Source organism: Gopherus flavomarginatus, chromosome 8 (assembly GCF_025201925.1).
Source record: "Gopherus flavomarginatus isolate rGopFla2 chromosome 8, rGopFla2.mat.asm, whole genome shotgun sequence".
Classification (NCBI taxonomy): domain Eukaryota; kingdom Metazoa; phylum Chordata; order Testudines; family Testudinidae; genus Gopherus; species Gopherus flavomarginatus.
In genome coordinates, this window is record NC_066624.1 from 17297757 (window position 1) to 17319603 (window position 21847).

Genomic DNA, 21847 nt, shown 5'->3' on the forward strand with positions numbered 1-21847 from the left:
CAGACTAACACAGCTACCTCTCTGATGCTTTCAATCTTGGTTTTCAGGGCATAAACTGGTCAACAGCTGGAGGTAAGATGAAGGACATACATTGTCCCCATTCACCTCAGTGGATGTTTCTTCTTAAGCAGAACTATGTATTTTTCAAAGAAATATTTCCTGTTAAGTGATCAGCAGTGAAATAGTTAAATGAGACACATCCAACTATTCAGTGTGCTTTGACATTATAGAAAGACATTATGGACTGAGGTGGAGATGGACATAGGAGACGAAGTGTTGAGAGTCTCTGGGTTAGGCTAAAAGGGGTAAAAAACACAGGTGATGTCGTGCTGGGAGTCTACTACAGGCCACCTAATCAGGTGGAAGAGGTGGATGAGGCTTTTTTCAAACAACTAACAAAATCATCCAAAGCCCAAGATTTGGTGGTGATGGGGGACTTCAACTATCCAGATATATGTTGGGAAAATAACACTGCGGGGAACAGACTCTCCAATAAGTTCCTGGACTGCATTGCAGACAACTTTTTATTTCAAAAAGTTGAAAAAGCTACTAGGGGGGAAGCTGATCTAGGCTTGATTTTAACAAATAGGGAGGAACTTGTTGAGAATTTGAAAGTAGAAGGAAGCTTGGGTGAAAGTGATCATGAAATCATAGAGTTTGCAATTCTAAGGAAGGGTAGAAGGGAGTACAGCAGAATAGAGACAATGGATTTCAGGAAGGCAGATTTTGGTAAGCTCAGAGAGCTGATAGGTAAGGTCCCATGGGAATCAAGACTGAGGGGAAAAACAACTGAGGAGAGTTGGCAGTTTTTCAAAGGAACACTACTAAGGGCCCAAAAGCAAGCTATTCCGATGGTTAGGAAAGATAGAAAATGTGGCAAAAGACCACCTTGGCTTAACCACAAGATCTTGCGTGACCTACAAAATAAAAAGGCGTCATATAAAAAATGGAAACTAGGTCAGATTATAAAAGGATGAATATAGGCAAATAACACAGGAATGCAGAGGCAAGATTAGAAAGGCAAAGGCACAAAATGAGCTCAAACTAGCTGTAGGAATAAAGGGAAACAAGAAGACTTTTTATCAATACATTAGAAGCAAGACGAAGACCAAGGACAGGGTAGGCCCACTGCTCAGTGAGGAGGGGGAAACAGTAACGGGAGACTTGGAAATGGCAGAGATGCTTAATGACTTCTTTGTTTCGGTCTTCACTGAGAAGTCTGAAGGAATGTCTAATATAGTGAATGCTTACGGGAAGAGGGTAGGTTTAGAAGATAAAATAAAAAAAGAGCAAGTAAAAAAATCACTTAGAAAAGTGAGATGCCTGCAAGTCACCAGGGCCTGATGAAATGCATCCTAGAATACTCAAGGAGTTAATAGAAGAGGTATCTGAGCCTCTAGCTATTATCTTTGGGAAATCATGGGAGACGGGGGATATTCCAGAAGACTGGAAGGGGGCAAATATAGTGCCCATCTATAAAAAGGGAAATAAAAACAACCCAGGAAACTACAGACCAGTTAGTTTAACTTCCGTGCCAGGGAAGATAATGGAGCAGGTAATTAAAGAAATCATCTGCAAACACTTGGAAGGTGGTAAGGAGATAGGGAATAGCCAGCATGGATTTGTAAAGAACAAATCGTGTCAAACTAATCTGATAGCATTATTTGATAGGATAACGAGCCTTGTGGATAAGGGAGAAGCAGTGGATGTGATATACCTAGACTTTAGTAAGGCATTTGATACGGTCTCGCATGATATTCTTATAGATAAACTAGGAAAGTACAATTTAGATGGGGCTACTATAAGGTGAGTGCATAACTGGCTGGATAACCGTACTCAGAGAGTAGTTGTTAATGGCTCCCAATCCGGCTGGAAAGGTATAACAAGTGGGGTTCCGCAAGGGTCTGTTTTGGGACCGGTTCTGTTCAATATCTTCATCAACGATTTAGATGTTGGCATAGAAAGTACGCTTAAGTTTGCGGACAATACCAAACTGGGAGGGACTGCAACTGCTTCGGAGGACAGGGTCAAAATTCAAAATGATCTGGACAAATTGGAGAAATGGTCTGAGGTAAACAGGATGAAGTTCAATAAAGATAAATGCAAAGTACCCCACTTAGGAAGGAACAATCAGTTTCACACATACAGAATGGGAAGAGACTGTCTAGGAAGGAGTATGGCAGAAAGAGATCTAGGGGTCATAGTAGACCACAAGCTTAATATGAGTCAACAGTGTGATACTGTTGCAAAAAAAGCAAACGTGATTCTGGGATGCATTAACAGGTGTGTTGTAAACAAGACACGAGAAGTCATTCTTCCGCTTTACTCTGCGCTGGTCAGGCCTCAGCTGGAGTATTGTGTCCAGTTCTGGGCACCGCATTTCAAGAAAGATGTGGAGAAATTGGAGAGGGTCCAGAGAAGAGCAACAAGAATGATTAAAGGTCTTGAGAACATGACCTATGAAGGAAGACTGAAGGAATTGGGTTTGTTTAGTTTGGAAAAGAGAAGACTGAGAGGGGACATGATAGCAGTTTTCAGGTATCTAAAAGGGTGTCATCAGGAGGAGGGAGAAAACTTGTTCACCTTAGCCTCCAATGATAGAACAAGAAGCAATGGGCTTAAACTGCAGCAAGGGAGATTTAGGTTGGACATTAGGAAAAAGTTCCTAACTGTCAGGGTAGTTAAACACTGGAATAGATTGCCTAGGGAAGTTGTGGAATCTCCATCTCTGGAGATATTTAAGAGTAGGTTAGATAAATGTCTATTAGGGATGGTCTAGACAATATTTGGTCCTGCCATGAAGGCAGGGGACTGGACTCGATGACCTCTCGAGGTCCCTTCCAGTCCTAGAGTCTATGAATCTATAAAAGGAAAACCTGCTAGGTCATCCTGTCCCTCCCCTCGGTGGCACATGAAGGAGTGTTTTCTACAACGCTGTATATTAAATGCCCAAATATTGGGTTAATGTAGAGCTAAGGTTACCCAGTGATGCTTTGTGCAGTTCTAGAAGGTGGAAACTAAACTTAAGCCCCTGAAAACCAGGAAATAAAAAGAGGTAAGGCAACACAAATGTAAGCCAGGACACACACATGCTACCCTGCAATGCAACCTTAGCTACCTGCAGTTTTAACTCTACCCCTTGCCCTGATGCACGCACTTGAAGGCTGGCAATAGTCATGGTTCCATTATGGTGGTGCAAAGATTTACAAATTGCCAAGGCAAATGGGGATTCTCTATCTCTTGCAGTCTTCAGATCAAGACTGGATGCCTTTCTGGAAGATCCGCTTTAGTCAAGTAAATTATTGGGCTCAATATAGAATTTCATCCAGCTCTTTCTATGGCCTATGTTAATAAGGTCAGACTAGAACAGGGGTTCTCAAACTGGGGGTCGGGTTGGAGCTAGTATGCAAAGCTGTGAGTGGTTCATGACAAGAGCCACATGTGTATCTTGAGACACCAAGCATGCCCCACTGAATTTTGGAGGTTGTATCCACAGAAGTACATAGGGTCTTCTTGTCATGGGGACTGCCAGCAGCCTGGTAGCATACAGTGGTCTCCAGGGTTTAGGCAGAGTTAAGTGAAAGCAAGGCAAAATGTAGATACTGTCTCAAAAGCAAACTGCAGGACAAGAGCAAAATGGTGGTAATATTGTATAAGCATGGGGTAACTTGTGCGGAGTAGACTTAGTATTTGAGCGTAGGCAGCTCCCAACTAATGTCAGGCATAGCAAACTTTGCCCTGCAACGCTCATGGGCTCTATTCCCAAGGTTTTCCATGACATTTGTAAAGGTAGGAGTGCCAGCATGTGCATTAGTGGCATGTGGGGCACTGCACAAAGAGGTTGCACTACAGGAGTGACATGTACCTTATCTTTGTACTTCCAGGCTTTCAGAGAATTAAGTTTAGTCACACTCCATATTCTGGAAGGGCACCAGGTTCCACTGGGCAACCTTAATACTGCATTAGTGAAACTATGGAACATTTAATTTCTCAGCAGCCTCCGCCCACCCATAATTCCTCCCCTCCCCCCAGTCTGGCTCCTTAGCCACCATTAACCCTGCCACAGAATGCACTGGCTGCATGATAGTTCCTTTACTGCCCCTGCATCATCTCATCTTTTTGCCTCTCCGGCATAGCTCAGTTCTTCCTCCTCAGCCCTCTTCCCCTCAGAGTCAGGTGTCCACAGGGGATTTGCCGGCTGAAGAGCTAGGGAAGGATGCAGGTACAGTGCGGGGACATTAGCATGAATCCATGAAGACATTTTTTAGAAAGGAAGGATAGATACAGGAGGGCACAGAGGCAGTTCCCCTCCCTCTGATGAGCTAAGACCCCCTCCTTCCTACCCCTCTACTCTGTGCTGCTACAACAACACTCCACCACCACCACACACACACACACACACTACTACAACTCTACACATCCCTCCCAATTCCTCAGATTCTCCTAACACTACTCTGATGCTGCCCCAAGTCCTACATCATATCCATTGCTCTGACCTCCTGCTGTTCTGAGCTCCCTATTCCAAGACCCCACCCCTAAACACACAAATGCTCTGCCCTCCTGCTCACCATTCTAGGTCCCTAGTAAGCCTGGAGGGGTGATGGGGAAGTGGTATGGTGGCGGGGCTGTGAAGAGTGCCTGCAGCAGCTGGAGGCAGGAAGGAGCCAAAAAGTGGAGATGCGGAGTCCCTACCCCAAATCTGGGCTTAATGTATGGGGAAGGGGCTGACCACACACATCTGCAGCACAGGAGGCTAAGGGTATGGCTACACTTGAAATTTCAGAGCGCTGCCGCGGCAGCGCTTTGAAGTGTGAGTGTAGTCGGAGCGCCAGCGCTGGGAGAGAGTTCTCCCAGCGCTGCACGTAAACCACATCTCTTACAGGTGTAGCTGCGCTCCCAGAGCTGCAGCACTGATTATACTGAGGCTTTACAGCGCTGTATCTTCAGCGCTCAGAGGGGTGTTTTTTCACACTCCTGAGCGCGAAAGTTGCAGCGCTGTAAAGTGCCAGTGTAGCCATGGCCTAAGAGAGATATGAAACAGTCCTTTCATTCACTGAAACGTTCTCAGCTGAATAAGAATTTCCCATAGAAGTGAATATAACCTGCAACAATAGTGTTAGAAGTATGAATTGCTCCAATTCATGAGAGTGGGTATTCTCATCCCCTTTTTCCCCAGTTTCAGCACTCGTGGGCCTGTGGCATGCAGCAAGTTTGCCTAGTCTCAGCTCCCAAGTCCTGACTCTGGTTTTAGCAGTGCATGCTGGGAGCATGTTCAAGCATGCCTGTTCTCAGCTCCCCATTCCACCTCAGTACTGATCACATGCCATGCACTCAACATGATTGTTCTCAGATCCCCATTCCAGTCTAAACTCTGTGGGTCATGTTTTGAAAAGGGACAGAAATAGGTGGTATGAATGTGGGAAGGGTTGAGAGATACCCTATACCCAGATTTAAACTGTCTTTTCTGCACGGCTCTGGCCTGCCCTTTTTCCCTAGAGGCAATGGCACTGGGGGAAGGATGACACCGATGTCCCTTCCCCACTGCTGGAAGCAGCATAGAGAAGATAATTTCTGGGTTAATTTGCAAGTCAGGATGCAGTAGAGAAAAGGGGAGCCATAGAGCACCCCGGAGGAATTGTGGGGGAGGGACCAGGTGGCTCCACCTCTCTTCCCCTTCAGTCACTACAGGAGAAAGTGCTTAAGTTCCCCCCTTATGGATCTACTTTGTCACTGCTTCTGAGCTTCCACAGACCAAGGGTCCTTCTTGGAGAACAATCCTCTATTCATCAATGGACCTTTTAAAAAAACACCACACACACACACAAAATCTCCTTTTTTAGAAATCCAATTCTTTATCAAAGCTCTGTCATAAGCACAATGGTTGTGAAGCGTCATTGTCTGGTGATGTCCTGAATCCTCAGCAGCTGTGCCAGAGAACAACCCTAAGGAGCAAGGGTCGGCAATGACACAAAGCCTCCACTCTGCAGGCTGCCAAACCCTACATCCCCTGCACCACTCCAACAGCACCTCCACAGCTTCAACTACCCATATTACTTAGGCTCTCAGCCAAAAAACTTACAAAACTATGGAAGTATTATGAACAGCTCAAGTTAGGGGGCTATATTTCTGGAACAAGTGACCCAGGCCTTACCTCACCCACCTTGTCTCTCAGAGGAAAGAATTAGCTTTAATAGACCCACTTCTGTTGGTGGAAAAGAAGCTTTCGAGATGCACAGAGCTCTTCCACCAGCAGAAACTGATCCATTAAAAGCTATTACCTCACCCACTTTGTCTCTCATATACCCTGGAACCAGTACAGCTAAAACACTGCAAGCAACTTGTTTTTCTTGGTTCTTGCTCAAAATGTTTATATTATCCCAATTACTTCCCAGTCTTTCATTTTCACTCTGGTTAATTTCTTTGAAAATACTTCAAGTAAATTCCGAGTCTGCATATAGATTTTAGAGCACTTTAAAATATTGCATTTATCGAGTACATGTGGGCGAGTGGGCAACACCTACTGTCACATGCACACATCCTGGGGATGGGCAGAGGGGGTTCAAAAATCAAGAGTGACCAAAAAACACAATATTATCTTTTTTTTATAATTTCACAGTTCGCTCTCCCTTACAAACCCAGGAGGCTCTCAGAGTGTGCTCGCAGATCAGAGCTCAAAGGAAAATGGGCTGACCTGAGCAGCTGCAGTTTTCGGGGGGGTTGGGGGGGGGCACTTCTATTTTCAACAGAGTGGACTGAAATTGCTGGGATAGAGAGGACTAAAAGTGGTCACATGGAATTGTGAGATACTTCCAGATGACTCTCAGGACCTGAACCAAGCAGGGCTGTGCCTATATGCAAAGCAACAAGGTCTCAGACTCTCGGTCCCTGCTTAACTCAAGCTCAGACCTCTAGCCCTTCAGGTTACTTAGATCCTGGGTTAGTACAATTGCAGTGTAGACACAAGGGGAGTTAGGCTTGAGCCTGGGCTCCAGCACAGGTTACGCCGAAGTGCACACATACCTGTAGTCGCTGTGGGGACAGACTGCCTGGAAACCCTTTAGGTGTTAACAGAGCCTGAGTCTAGCTGAACATGGGCATTTCATGCCCCTTGGCTTGAGCTATTAACATGCTGACCTGTAGTTTTAAACTTATTTTGAATAATTTCTTCAGCATAATCACCCCCCATGCCCAGAGGCAGAGTGGAGTGGCTGCCATGCAATAGCTAAAATAAATCCCAAGTAGCTGAGATCCATGTCGGGAAGACAAGAGCTATAGCTTGAGCCCCAGGTATTTGTCTGTGCGCACATTAGAAGAACCAGATAATTTGATAAAATGGTAGTTTTTAGAGTGATTCTATCTTGGGAACCCCTTGCTCAAATGTCTGCAAATTTGGAGCATTAACTAAGCCACGCTGCATGAAGCACAGTGGATTTCAAGACCATCTAAGTCAGCATGTGGCTTTTAGAGCACTTATTTGTCTTTTAAACGGTAAGCAAGCTTTCAACCTCAACTATAGCAGAGCTGCTGCTGTTATAATTCACCCAATTCACTCTGTCCAGTATAGGTTTTAAATTACACAAATAATGGCTCTTCCACCAGCTCCCTTCAGAGATTCTATAATCAAGTATTTCTATTGCGCCCATCACCATGTGTTGAGTACCAGTCAAACTGGAATAAGACATCTTTCCATCTTCATTAGCCAAAGTTTTCCTTTTAATGTCATCCCATTACAATTAGAATCAAGGAATAATGGAAGCCCAGAAAAGGTGAGGAGAGCAACCAGTAGAGAAAGGAGACAAAGGGAAGGTGACTACAAGGCTGAGAAGTAAAAAATATAATCAGTAGAAGGGACAAAGGAAATACAAAAGTGTGGCAGTCACCAGAGAAAGGTGAAACTAAAGGGCTGGTCTAACCCGGGGTGGGGGTCAATGTAAGATACGCAACTTCAGCTACAAGAATAGTATAGCTGAAGTCAACGTATCTTATCTCCTGTCCTCATGGGGCGGGACTGACAGCCACAGCTCCCCCATCGACTTCACTTCCAACTCTCGCCCTGGTGGAGTTCCGGAGTCAACGAGGAGCGCGACAGGGATCAATTTATCACATCTAGACAAGACGCAATAAATCAATCCCCGATAGGTCCATCGCTACCCACCGATCCAGCGGGTAGTGTGGACGTACCCCAACAGAGGAAGGAGTTTAGCAGGTGGGGTACATTGTTCATCAATTTCTTTACAGTTAAATCCCTGTCTGTTATTCTACTTTAGCATTTCCTATAGTACTTATTGGCATAGTGTCTAAACACTAAGAAAGTTAAAAGCTACAATATTTTTGCCTCCAGCCAAGGAAACTACTTCAAACAACTATATTTCCTGGAACACCAGTTTCTGACATGCAAAGCATAATACCTTTCAGTTGTTCACTTACTCTGGCATCCTTGTCTCCAATAAGACAAACCGCACGCAAAGATGGAACCCAGCGTTTAAATTCGTTCATCCAATTGTGTAAAGTTGATTTTGGAACCAGGACCATGTGTGGTCCAGGAATATTTCGGTAATGCTTCAGATAGCCTAGCAATGCTATTGTTTGCAAAGTTTTACCAAGACCCTACATTAGTAAAGAAAAAAATTGAAATGAAATGCCATCATAACATTAAGGATATCAAAACTATTTTCCAGCTATTTAATGCTGCTGCTGAAACCTCTTATAGTGAAATGCATAACATGCAGGTCTACAATGGAGATGAATTAAAAACCCATGTATTATAATATTCAAATTACAATTCTGAATACAGCCATTTTGTGCAAAGAAAAAATTATAAGAGAGTTCCACTGTATATAAATGAATTATAGGGACTTCACTGTTAAATTACAGGATGACTCAGAGCAAAGTTTAATAAAAATTGAAGCCCCTATAATATTATGCATCTCTTGTTTGAGTAACACAAAACTGTTATTTCACCATTAATGAAACTGCATCTATTTGATCTTTTTATTTACACAGAAAGGGTGGAGAGAGTAAAAAGTGACCTCATTTGCTGAAGCTAGAACATAACATACCCTCTCCTACAGCCCAATCCAATTGTCATTTAAGTCAATGGAAAGACTCATTGACTTTAATGGGAGTCAGATCAGCACAAGAGAAATCTATTCTTTCTTCTATACACATGTGTAACACTAACTTTAGTAACTTATGCACATGTTAATGAGAAAGCAGATCACTGGGACAGATGGCAAACTCCTAGAGGACCTACCCGGGAAAAATGTTTGCCTCTGTAATCAATATCCAAAATGAAGCAACAACCAAAACAGGCATATTACAGCTCAGATCCTGTTTGCCCTAATCACAGAAGAAACGCAGCTAATAGGGACATTCATGCGATTAAAATGAGTTGGATTTGGCCCTATATTGGGGTGGGCAAACTTCTGCCAGGCCCCTGAGCTCCTGGCTCAGGAGGCTAGCCCCCGGCCCCTCCCCTGCTGTCTTCCCCTCCCCTTCAGCTGCAGCTCACAGCAGGGCTGTGAGCTCCTGGGGCAGTGCAGCTGCAGAGCTGGGGCCTGACACAGTGCTCTGTGCCACGCAGTGGCAGCGTGTCCCAGATCCAGCCACTGGTGCTCCAGGCACTGCGGTAAGGGGGCATGAGCAGTGGGGGTTGAACAGAGGGCAGGGAAGTTTAGGGCGGTGGTGGTGAGGGAGCAAGGGTGTGGATAGGGGTCAGGCAGTCGTGGGGGAAATAGGGGGTTGAATGGAGGTGGTCCCGGGGGTCGTCGGGGGACAAGGAGAAGGGGTGGTTGGATGGGAAGGGGTCCCGGAGAGCGGGCATCAAGAATAAGAGGAGGGGTTGGATGGAGTAGCAGGGGTCCGGGGGTGGTCAGGGAGCAGGGGAATGTGTGGATGAGGCGGGGGGGGGGAGGGGAAGAGGCGGGGGATTGGATGGGGCAGGAGTCCCGGGGGGAGGAAGGCAGATAGGAGGTGGGGGCCAGGCCACGGCCCCTCCCCTACCTGGCTCTCCATACAATTTCTGAAACCCGATGCAGCCCTCAGGCCAAAAAAAAGGTTTGCCCACCCCTGCCCTATATTATACATAGACTTCTGTGGTATTAAATGTTTTCATAGAAATTGACAACAACTTCAATGAGAACTTGTTTTTTTAAAGTTTAGTATAAAAAAGTTAATTCCATTCCACAAAATAAAATATATCAAGCATAACAATTTTTCAGTATTGAAATAGAGCATCAGAAATGCCAGATGCAAAGAAAAGAAGATGTATTTATTTAGCAGCAACAGCAGCATCCTAAGTTAGCTAACAAATCCTGTCTGGCTCTTTCTGGAAAGCATCATGAGAGAATAATTCCCATTTTTATTGTTTTAAGACATATTAACTGTATATAGCAGTGGTTCTCAAACTGGGGCCACTGCTTTTGTAGGGAAAGCCCCTGGTGGGCCCAGCCGGTTTGTTTACCTGTCAGGTCTGTGGATTCAGCCGATTGCAGCTCCCACTGGCTGCTGTTTGCCGCTCTAGGCCAATGGGAGCTGCGGGAAGCAGTGGCCAGCAAATCCCTTGTCCCATGCCGCTTCCCCCAGCCCCCACTGGCCTGGAGCGGCGAACCGCGTCCAGTGGGAGCTGTAATTGGCCAAATCTGTGGACCGGGCAGGTAAACAAGTCAGCCCGGCAAACCAAGGGTTTTCCCTACACAAGCGGTGGTCCCAGTTTGAGAACCACTGGTATATAGAATAAGAACCAGTGTCAACTATGCATGTGTTGTGCTCAAATATAGGCACCAGCTTATAACTATGTACGCAATAACTAGTCAAAAGGCTACAAAGCGATATCCTGCTTCAGTAAGTTTATCGTTCCATGTATTTCTCCTATTAGAGTAAAATAGTGCACAGAGCATGCAATTTAAATCCATGAAGTCAGTCCTTGGACTAACTTGTACATACATGTACACAAAAAAGATCAAAATAGAATGATTACTCTACATAAATTCCAAAAGCTTGCTGCTTACCATTTCATCTGCCAGAATTCCATTAACACCATTCTCATACAAGGAGATCATCCAGTTCAACCCTCTAACCTGGTAATCTCTTAGCGTTCCTCCTTTCACATCTGCAAATGTAAGATTCCTCTAACTAGAACATTTTTAATTTTATTATGATCTACTTATGAGATCTTACTTAAACCAATCAAAACAAATAGAAAACTTCCAACATGGATACTCACATGAAGGCGACTCCTCGAATCGAACACACACATTAGATGTTTTTCGACTCTCAGACAGCAGCTCTTCATCTTCCTCTTGCTCGGTGCGTCTGTGACGATAACTGAAGAAGGAAGTAAGTTTGCATATGAGTTTGGATTCTAAATCTTTTCATCAACAAAGCTAATGGAATATACCCTGACTACATTTTTGAGAAAACAGTAAATTAGAATAGTAATCACCATTGATCCAGCTAATCTATATTCTATCACCTGCTCTTCCACAGAACCAGTTTACCGTTAAGTAATTATTCCCAGATATTCATTCCAGCTCTGAATTACTTAAGCTAAAATCCAGCCCTTTCCTCCTCAGCCATGGTTATACTGTGCAAGCAGGAAGCAAAAATTCTGCAGGTGGCAGTGTGGGGAGTGAGGCAGAGGGGAATAAGGTACACACGGACGATGGACACACAATCTGCCATTTGATCAGTATATACCATTCAGAAGGATAAGAGAATAATTTCAGTTGAATGTTCAATTCTAAGACTATTTGCTTGAATGATTACTAAGAATGATTCCAATTTAAAAAAAAAATAATTTCCAAAAATAGTATTTAAGTGCCTCATATAAAAAAAAAACAAACACCCAAATTAGGGGGAAAAGTTTCTCTCTCTCACACTCACACATACACACACACACACACACACTCTTTCTCCTGCTTAGTACTACAACATTACTTTTTCAAGGAGTTCTGGCATACTTAAGCCACAATTTTTCAACTGCAATTTAAAGATAGATAATAAAAATACATAATTATGTTGAAAAAATAAAAGCTTTGAATTTTGACATAAGAATAGAGACACGAAAACATACTCCCCAGCTGAAAGTAAACTCTGTTTTTCATCTTTCTTTATCCGTGGTCGTCCCAATTTGACTTTCAGTGGTGATGTTGGAGATTTCTGTGCTGCAGGCTGAATAAAATGTGCAAAAAGTTCCGTCTGCTTCAGGAGAAATTCAAATCTTTTTGCCCGATCTGTTTTCTAAGTTACAAAACAAAAAAGACAAAATGTGCATCTTTTCCCCACCAATAATAATGTTATGTTAAAACAAGCTCCTTACATACTATAGTATTGATCCTGCAGAGCAATCTGAGCAGGTGAACTTTGCAGGAAAACTCCATACAAATGTTACATACATGAGATTGTGAATAAAAAAAAAAAGATAATTTTTGTCAGTGAGGGATGAAATCCTGGCCCCACTAAAGTCAATGGTAAAACTCCCCATTTAAGTTATTGTGGCCAAGATTCCACCTGAGAAGTCTTTGCACTGACTAGTAATATGTTGCTGTTTCAAAAACTAAAGCAACTAATACACAGTCCTGCTCCCACTGAAGTTAATGAATTTTTCTGTTGGACTTCAACTGGAGCAGGGTCAGGCTCTAAATGTTTCTTAAGTCCATGAGTCATACCTGCTACACTGTATTTAATAGACTATAAACAAACAGTTATAAAACAGTTTTTAAAGAAGACAGCAACTAAAACCATATTATTTTCCTGTCGGTTCTTGAACAGTGTTTACAAAAACTTATGCAATATTATATAACTTAAAACAATTTCTTTGTGAAATCCTTTAACCTCTCAATACGTGCTTGTTTCAAACACTGAAGTAAAAACATAAATTAGTATCATAACTTTCTTAAGCAATATGTAGAAGATTCCTCTAAAGAAGAGCTGGGTAGCTGTTAGATGCAAACAACAGTAGTCCATCCGTGGCAAGATAGCAAGATTCAAAAATTAAGCTGAAAAGATGTTGATACATCCTTTTTGCCACATGAGGGCAATATAAGTTTCACACAAAAACTCTTCAAATCTTGATGGCAAGCACAGTTTAACAATCAGATAAGAACAAGTCTTTCTAAAAAGCTCAATACAGATACCATTATAGTCAGTTATTATTCCCCCTTGAATTTATAGCTACTGAACTGTTTTTGTATGAAGGTCTTTATTATTGCTGGCCTATACAATTTTAGTACTTTTCATATGCATATGGTTTCTTTTTTTTAAAACGAGGTTATATATAAAAACACGTACAATATTATTCTGCACTGCATGAAAAATGTGCAAATAGCAATAACGCCAGTTTATAACTAACCACAAGTATTCGTTCCCAACAAATAAAAAAAATCAAATTAAGGTTTTTAGATGTTTGTTCCTACAGTTTCTCTTACTCACTTTATGATTTCTTTCTAAAGAGATGTGTTCTATAAACAGTACATGACACACAAAAGGCATATAAATGTACTGACCCCAAATGTATGCTTCCATTCTCCTCTCCCCAATTCAATGAAACATCACATTAGTGGGAGACTGGACAACTCAGAGGATGAAAAATGGGATACAGAGTATTGGCTGGTTCAAATCCAGCCCAGGTCTGCAGTGATATTAGCATGGACATTTGGGATATGCCTACACAGCCTGGGGCAACAAGCCTCCCAGCATGGGTCAATAGACTTGCGTTTGCAGGGCTCACAAGAGCGTTCTTAAAAATAGCCATGCAGTTAGTGCTTTGAAGTCGTGGCTTGGGGTGATGCTCAGGCTTCAAGACCAAAACCCTGCCTAAGCTTCAGGGACTTAGCTCCAGCCCAAGCCACAACTTCAACATGCAGTCAAAGTGATTCAGCCCCATCTCAGCTGTTTTGAGACCAACAGGAAGAGCCCCACTAATCCAATGGATCCAGGCTGGGAGGCTTGCTACTGCGGGCTGTGTGGACATACCCTTGGTGGCTTTGGAAAAAAGAGCTGGTAACAAAAGCAATCAGCTGCCTTTTATAACTAAAACAACTCTTGGCCTCTTTGTTGACAGTCTCAGAGAACAGGGCAGCACAACACAACAACTGCAGAGCAGATGACAGCAGAGAAGAGCAGGGCAGTGGGGCTCATGGACCAAGGGGCGGCAACAGCAGCAGCAACTTCTGTGCATACTGCAAGTGAAGGCTGGTCTATACTACCGGGGGAAATCGATCTTAGATACGCAACTTCAGCTACGTGAATAACGTAGCTGAAGTCAAATATCTAAGATCGGATTACTCACCCGTCCTCACCGCGCAGGATCGATGTCCGCGGCTCCCCGTCGATTCCGCAACTCCGTTGGGGTTGGTGGAGTTCCGGAATCGATATAAGCGCGCTCGGGGATCGATATATCGCGTCTACATGAGACGCGATATATCGATCCCAGAGCAATCGATTTTAACCCGCCAATACGGTGGATAGTCTAGACGTAGCCAGAGACACTGACAGCACTCTCAGTGCAAGTGAGTCACTGACAGAGGGCGTGGCCAGCAGCAACAGGGCAGCGAAATAGCCCAAAATACTGCAACCCACAACTGCAAAAATAATCTGAAACTGCCTGTTAGAAATAGCCCAACTGGGCTCGGAAACTGCATACTTGACAACCAAATCAAGCTAAAACCTGGAGAGAGATTATACACCTCTACCCCGATATAACGTGGTCCTTGGGAATAAAATATCTTGCCGCGTTATAGGTGAGACCGCATTATATCAAACTTGCTTTGGCCCCTACGGCGGGAAGCGGAACGCCACGGCTGGGAGGTGGCAGAGTGGAGCTGGCTGGGACTGGGCTGCTCCTCTTCCCACCACTGGCGAGTGGGGGAGGGAAAGGATGCCCCCGTACTCACCTGCGGCGGGAAGCGGCGCGACACGGCCCCAGCCTACTCCACTCTGCCATCTCCCAGCCGTGGCACTCTGCTTCCCACCACAGGTGAGTGCGGGGAAGTTGGGAAAAGGACGGCCCCTGTACTCACCTGCGGCGGGAAGCAGAGTGCTACGGCTGGGAGCTGACACAGTGGAGCGGGCTAGGGATGGGCTGCTCCACTTCCGCTGCTGCTGGTGAGTGGGGAGGAGGGATCCTTTCCACCAAACCTCCTCCCCTAGGAGTTACAGCTGGGGCAAGGGAAGGGGAGCAGACTTCTCCTGGCCCCCCCACTAATCTCTGGGCCACTCTGGGACTGCAGGGACCCCAAAAGTGCCCTCCCACAGCCCCTGCCCCCCAGACCCTTGGGGGGAGCCCCTGACTGCCCCCAAGATCCTCTTCCCCTTATTGAATCCCTCGGCCCCGGCCTAGCCGGCACCCTTAACATGCTGCTCAGAGCAGCGTGTCAGAGCTTTACCGCCTTGTATGTGAACCCGCGATAGACTGGTGTAGCAGTGTATTATCATCTCAACCTCTAGAGGTGGTCTCTCTAAAACAGGATTGGGACTCTCTGTGGGAATGATGTAGATAATCTTGTATTACTGCTACCCATGCCTGCCTGTGAGTAAATAGAGGCATAAACTTCTAACATGCCTGAAAATGTTGCCTAAGTAGAGATGAGACAATATATTACTCAGGGCTACATTCTGCCTGCCTCTTACACAGGGGAGGAGGGCACAAGGATATTCCTCCCCAGCTCGTGCAGCCTACACAAAAGCCAATCAGAATGCCTGCCTGAGTTCAGGGATCTGACACTGCTTCCTCCCTGTTGTCTTTGGGGGAGCTGTAACATGGTGACCCAATGTGTGTTGGGGGGGAAGGGGGAGCAGGAAAAGAGATAGGGCCATGGCTATGCACGTTCAGCCTAACACTGACTAGAAGAGCTGGTCAGACAGGCAGAGGGAAGTAAGCTGCACCATACTACCACCTCCAGTGGAGTACCCTTGCCTGAGGGGCAAAATGAACCTCCAATGAACTCAGATAACACCTCCGACAGAGGAGAGGGAAATAAAGCAGTCCAGGGTCAAGAGATATAAAACAAACTGACAGATGACGATGCTGACTGGGAACAAAGCCAACCACACCTGATTTTTAGCCAACAATTTTACAGGTTAGACGATATTAAGGGGTGAACCCTGGAAATAATATCCCAGTTCTATTGCTTTATTGCCTGACTGCTGAAAATACAGGCTATTTGATGCCTATTCCCTCTCTGCTTCCAAGCAGCACAAGCGTACTATTTAGGGAAGACTGAATCCAGGCCACATATCCTTGCAAAACACAGGTGGTACTTTTGGGGATCAGTTATTTGTATAACCATAGCACACTGATTTTCTTTCTAACCATTGACCTGTGCTTAGCACTTAAAATGAAGTATTCACTCAGCCAAGCAAGCATTTCCTTAGGCCTCCCTGGAAGTGGATCTCTGTCCCTGTTCCTATGTCATCTGGCATTTCCGTCGGATTCCACCACTCTCTAGAAGAGCATTAATGAAAATGTTGCAGGCATCCACCAAAATCTGACCCTGTGAGTGACATTCAAGAGTGGGCCTTATATGTTCTGCTATGGGTTTCCTCCCTTAATGTCCTGATTATCTCTATTTTCCTGTCCAGCATTCTCCGTTCCCGAAATCTGATCTGGTGGATCAGTTTGCAGTGGTATGTTGTGGAGGCTGCGCAGATTTAGAATTATTTGGTGTTTTCAGAGATGTAGTGTGCGAACACCAGCTTCTTGTTTTTCTCCTATTTAAGAAGTGAAAACTCTCAATTTGTGTATACAGAATGCAGAGCTATGAAGTTATTTGCTTTGCATTCTGAAAGCAGTACAAAATTCCTGCACGGACTCAGGCCACACAAAATCAAAAAATAAATAAATATATATTATATATGCTGCTAATATCTTTTCTCTCTCTCTCCCAAACCTAACTCCCCTTTGTCATGTGCATTTTAGATTCTGGCCCTAGTTTAAAAGTGTGCCAAGCATTTCATCTCTTTTCCATCCTCCATGTGCCCTTGTTAGACTCTGGATGTTCACATCAGTGTGAGTGAGCTGTGCCCATGTGTCTCCCTAGGTCACAACACACTCTGGCTGCCATCTCATGTATCCTACCTTTCTTTCAAAAATCCTTAAGGGCTGCATACATGTCCACATATATAGGGGTAACCAAAGTATACAGAAAGGGCAATATGTTGGATGGATTTGTGAAAAGTTAAACTCCACCCACTTAGGCTTTCAAAGTGTATACCACAACCCTCGGCAAACAAGTCAGTTTCATGATTCACTATCTCCCAGCTTTGAAAATTCCCCTGCACATAGAGATGTACTTTGAGAGCAAGAATTGTATTTAATTAATATTGTTATCCTGATTCTATTTTCCTTCCCTCCCACTGACATCCTGTCTGCAATTTCTTGTTTCCTCCCATTGTCTCTGCTTAGCTCAGTCAAACAAAAAGTTAGCCATCTGTTATGCTATGAAACTACACTTACCATCTTCTCTTCATACTCTGGGTCAATTTCTTTTTCAGGTCTAGATGCCTTGGGCGGAAGTTTGAGTTGAAATGGAGGATCATTTTTCTGAAATTCAAATTTTAAACATTAATATCAATACGGTGAGCTACTGAAGCAAGAGAGTTGCCAAATTAAAGAGTGTGCAGACTTCAAAAACAGTATCAGAATTCTTTGTTGTTTTTTTTTTAAATTCCCAAACGCCAAACATAAAGGAAAATAAGCACTGAAAGAAAATTCACCATCTCACCCTAATCAGAGCCTGAAATCCATGACGAAATAGTCAATGAAGGGCTGATATGACCAAATAAAAACCTAGGATTAGCCTTATCACTTCCTATGTATCACCTCACAAATAATCCCTCAATTCATCCTGGGAGTGGGAGGTTTGTTTACCCATTGGAAAGGCCACGGCTTTCAAAATTGTCAGCCTGATTCCTAAATATAAAATTCCTAACTGTTTACATTTTTAGCAGCTGGACCCTGATCTCCTCCCCTCCCCTGCAAGAGAACAGTGCAAGGTCTGAGATAAAGGCTTAACTTGTCTCTACCATACACATCAAAAAACACAAATTAAATTTCATAGATCCCCTCCATGGGACACACTCAGCCACGTAAGGAAAAAAAAGTCTGTAATTCAGGGCAAATAGTTTAAGACATTGTGATCGCAACTGCTCATTTTCATGCTTTACATACTTTGCAGACATTCACAAAAATACTGTACAATCCTTATACACACAAAACTTCTACTAACTTCAATGAGAGTTTTGCCTGAGTAAAGATTGCAGGTTTAGGAACTTGTATGGCCTTTCAATCTATTATTTAAAAAGATACAAAAACTCTTATTTGGCAGGTTTTTTCCAATTGAATAGTTTTAAAAATATGTCTTTTGCTCCTGCAAAAAAAAGTTTAAGTACTAGCCTTTCTGATGTCTTAACATTAGAAAAGGTGTTTCTGAAAGGGTGTGCATCATTTTGAATAGTTGCTCAAAAAAGGCTTTTTAAAACATTATCTAAGATATTCAAATTTGATGCAGTATGTCCTCCATGCACAGTGAGCCCATTAATCATATGTTGTACAGCTCTTAGCACAACAGAGTTCTGACTTGAATGGCCTCAAAGCACTATTGCAATATAAACATTAAACAATATACCTGAAGGTTTTTTTTTTTTTGTTTTGTTTTGTTTTTTTTTAAAGGCTCTCAAGATGTTCCCGGCAATTACAGACCAGCAAGCCTAACTTCAGTACCGGACAACTTGGTTGAAACAATACTAAAGGACAGAATTATCAGACACATGGATGAACACGATTTGTTGGGGAAGAGACAATACAGCTTTTGTAAAGGGAAATTATGCCTCACCAATCTATTATAATTTTTCAGGGGGGGTCAAATAAACATGTGGACAAGGGTGATTCAGTGGTTTGGACTTTCAGAAAGCCTTGGACAAGGTCCCTCACCAAAGGCTCTTAAGCAAAATAAGCGGTCATGGGGTAAGAGGAAAGGTCCTCTCATGGATTGTTAACCGGTTAAAACATGGGAAACAAAGGATGGGAATAAATGGTCGGTTTTCAGAATGGAAAGAGGTAAACAATGATGTCCCCCAAGAATCTGTACTTGGACCAGTGCTGTTCAATCTTTCTTAAATGATCTGGAAAAAGGTGCACACAGTGAGGTGGCAAAACTTCCAGATGACACAAAATTAATCACTATAGTTAAGTCCAAAGCTGTCTGTGAAGAGTTACAAAGGGATCTCAAAATTGGGTGACTGGTCAACAAAATGGCAGATGAAATTCCATGTTAATAAATGCAAAGTAATGCATATTGGAAAACATAATCCCAACTATCCAAACAAAATAACGGACTCTAAATCAGATGTTCCACTCAAGAAAGATCTTAGTGTCATTGTGGACAATTCTCTGAAAACATCTCAATGTGCAGCAGCAGTCAAAAAGCTAACAGAATGTTAGGAACCATTAGGAAAGGGATCGGTAATAAGACAGAAAATATCATAACACCTCTATATAAATCCATGGTAAATTCACATCTTGAATACTGAGTGTATATCTGGTTGCCTCATCTCAAAAGATGATGTATTGGAATTGGGAAAGGTACAGAGAAGGGCAACAAAAATGATTAGGTGTATAGAACAGCTTCTGTATGAAGAGCGATTTAAAAGACTGGAACTTTTCAGCTTGGAAAAGTGATGACTAGCGGGGGGAACATGATAGAGGTCTGTAAAATTATGACAGGTGTGAGAGAAAGTGAATAAGGAAATGTTATTTACTCCTTCACGTAACACAGGAACTAGAGGTCACCCAATTAATAGGCAACATCTTTAAAAAACAAACAAAAGGAAGTATTTCTTCTCACAACACACAGTCAATCTGCGGAACTCTTTGCCAGGAGATGTTGTGAAGGCCAAAACTATAACAAGGCTCCAAAAAGAACTAGATAAGTTAATGGAGGATAAGTCCATCAATTGCTATTAGCCAGGATGGCCAGGGATGCAACCCCATGCTCTTAAAAAGCAGCAAAGAATCCTGTGGCACCTTATAGACTAACAGAGGTTTTGGAGCATGAGCTTTCGTGGGTGAATACCCACTTCCTCAGATGCATGTAATGGAAATATCCAGGGGCAGGTATATATATGTGTGCTAGCAAGCAAGCTAGAGATAACGAGGTCAGTTCAATCAGGGAGGATGAGGCCCTGTTCTAGCAGTTGAGGTGTGAAAACCAAGAGAGGAGAAACTGGTTCTGTAATTGGCAAGCCATTCACAGTCTTTGTTCAATCCTGAGCTGATGGTGTCAAATTTGCAGATGAACTGAAGCTCAGCAGTTTCTCTTTGAAGTCTGGTCCTGAAGTTTTTTTGCTGCAGGATGGCCACCTTAAGGTCTGCTATAGTGTGGCCAGGGAGGTTGAAGTGCTCTCCTACAGGTTTTTGTATATTGCCATTCCTAATGTCTGATTTGTGTCCATTTATCCTTTTCCGTAGAGACTGTCCAGTTTGGCCGATGTACATAGCAGAGGGGCATTGCTGGCATATGATGGCGTATATTACATTGGTGGATGTGCAGGTGAATGAACCAGTGATGGTGTGGCTGATCTGGTTAGGTCCTGTGATGGTGTCGCTGGTGTAGATATGTGGGCAGAGTTGGCATCGAGGTTTGTTGCATGGATTGGTTCCTGAGCAAGAGTTATTATGGTGTGGTGTGCAGTTGCTGGTGAGAATATGTTTCAGGTTGGCAGGTTGTCTGTGGGCAAGGATTGGCCTGCCACCCAAGGCCTGTGAAAGTGTGGGATCATTGTCCAGGATGGGTTGTAGATCCTTGATGATGCGTCGGAGGTGTTTTAGCTGGGGGCTGTATGTGATGGCCAGTGGAGTCCTGTTGGTTTCTCTCTTGGGTTTGTCTTGCAGTAGGAGGCTTCTGGGTACACGTCTGGCTCTGTTGATCTGTTTCCTTATTTCCTCGTGCGGGTATTGTAGTTTAGAGAATGCTTGGTGGAGCTTTTGTAGGTGTTGGTCTCTGTCTGAGGGGTTAGAGCAGATGCGGTTGTACCTCAGTGCTTGGCTGTAGACAATGGATCGTGTGATGTGCCCGGGATGGAAGCTGGAGGCATGAAGGTAGGCATAGCGGTCGGTGGGTTTTCGATATAGGGTGGTGGTAATGTGACCATCACTTATTTGCACCGTGGTGTCAAGAAAGTGGACCTCCCGTGTAGATTGGTCCAGGCTGAGGTTGATGGTGGGGTGGAAGCTGTTGAAATCATGGTGGAATTTTTCCAGAGTCTCCTTCCCATGGGTCCAGATGATGAAGATGTCATCAATGTAGCGTAGATAGAGAAGGGGTGTGAGTGGACGAGAGCTGAGGAAGCGTTGTTCCAGGTCGGCCATGAAGATATTGGCATATTGTGGGGCCATGCGGGTGCCCATAGCAGTGCCACTGATCTGGAGATATATATTGTCATCAAATTTGAAATAGTTGTGTGTAAGTATAAAGGCACAGAGCTCAGCAGCCAGTTGTGCTGTGGCATCATCAGGGATAGTGTTCCTGACAGCTTGTATTCCATCTGTGTGTGGGATGTTTGTGTAGAGAGCCTCTACATCCATGGTGGCTAGGATGGTGTTTTCTGGGAGGTCACCAATGCATTGTAGTTTCCTCAGGAAATCAGTGGTGTCGCGGAGATAGCTGGGAGTGCTGGTGGCATAGGGTCTGAGTAGAGAGTCCATATATCCAGATAGTCCTTCAGTGAGAGTGCCAATGCCCGAGATGATGGGGCGTCCAGGATTTCCGGGTTTGTGGATCTTGGGTAGTAGATAGAATAACCCTGGTCGGGGCTCTAGAGGTATGTTGATTTCTTCTGGTGTTAGTGT

General features: G+C 43.9%; 1 protein-coding gene across 1 annotated transcript in view; it reads right to left on the minus strand.

The window, feature by feature from the left end:
* The window catches only part of SMARCA1 (SWI/SNF related, matrix associated, actin dependent regulator of chromatin, subfamily a, member 1), a 71941-nt gene that overhangs the window by 41648 nt on the left and 8446 nt on the right, over nucleotides 1–21847 (minus strand). Inside the window, exons 2-6 of the mRNA XM_050964469.1 lie at nucleotides 17456–17542; nucleotides 12074–12240; nucleotides 11225–11325; nucleotides 11010–11110; nucleotides 8428–8607 (exon numbers count right to left, since the gene is read on the minus strand). Coding sequence (XP_050820426.1) covers nucleotides 8428–8607; nucleotides 11010–11110; nucleotides 11225–11325; nucleotides 12074–12240; nucleotides 17456–17542 — 636 coding nt within the window. The remainder of the gene's footprint in view (nucleotides 1–8427; nucleotides 8608–11009; nucleotides 11111–11224; nucleotides 11326–12073; nucleotides 12241–17455; nucleotides 17543–21847) is intronic.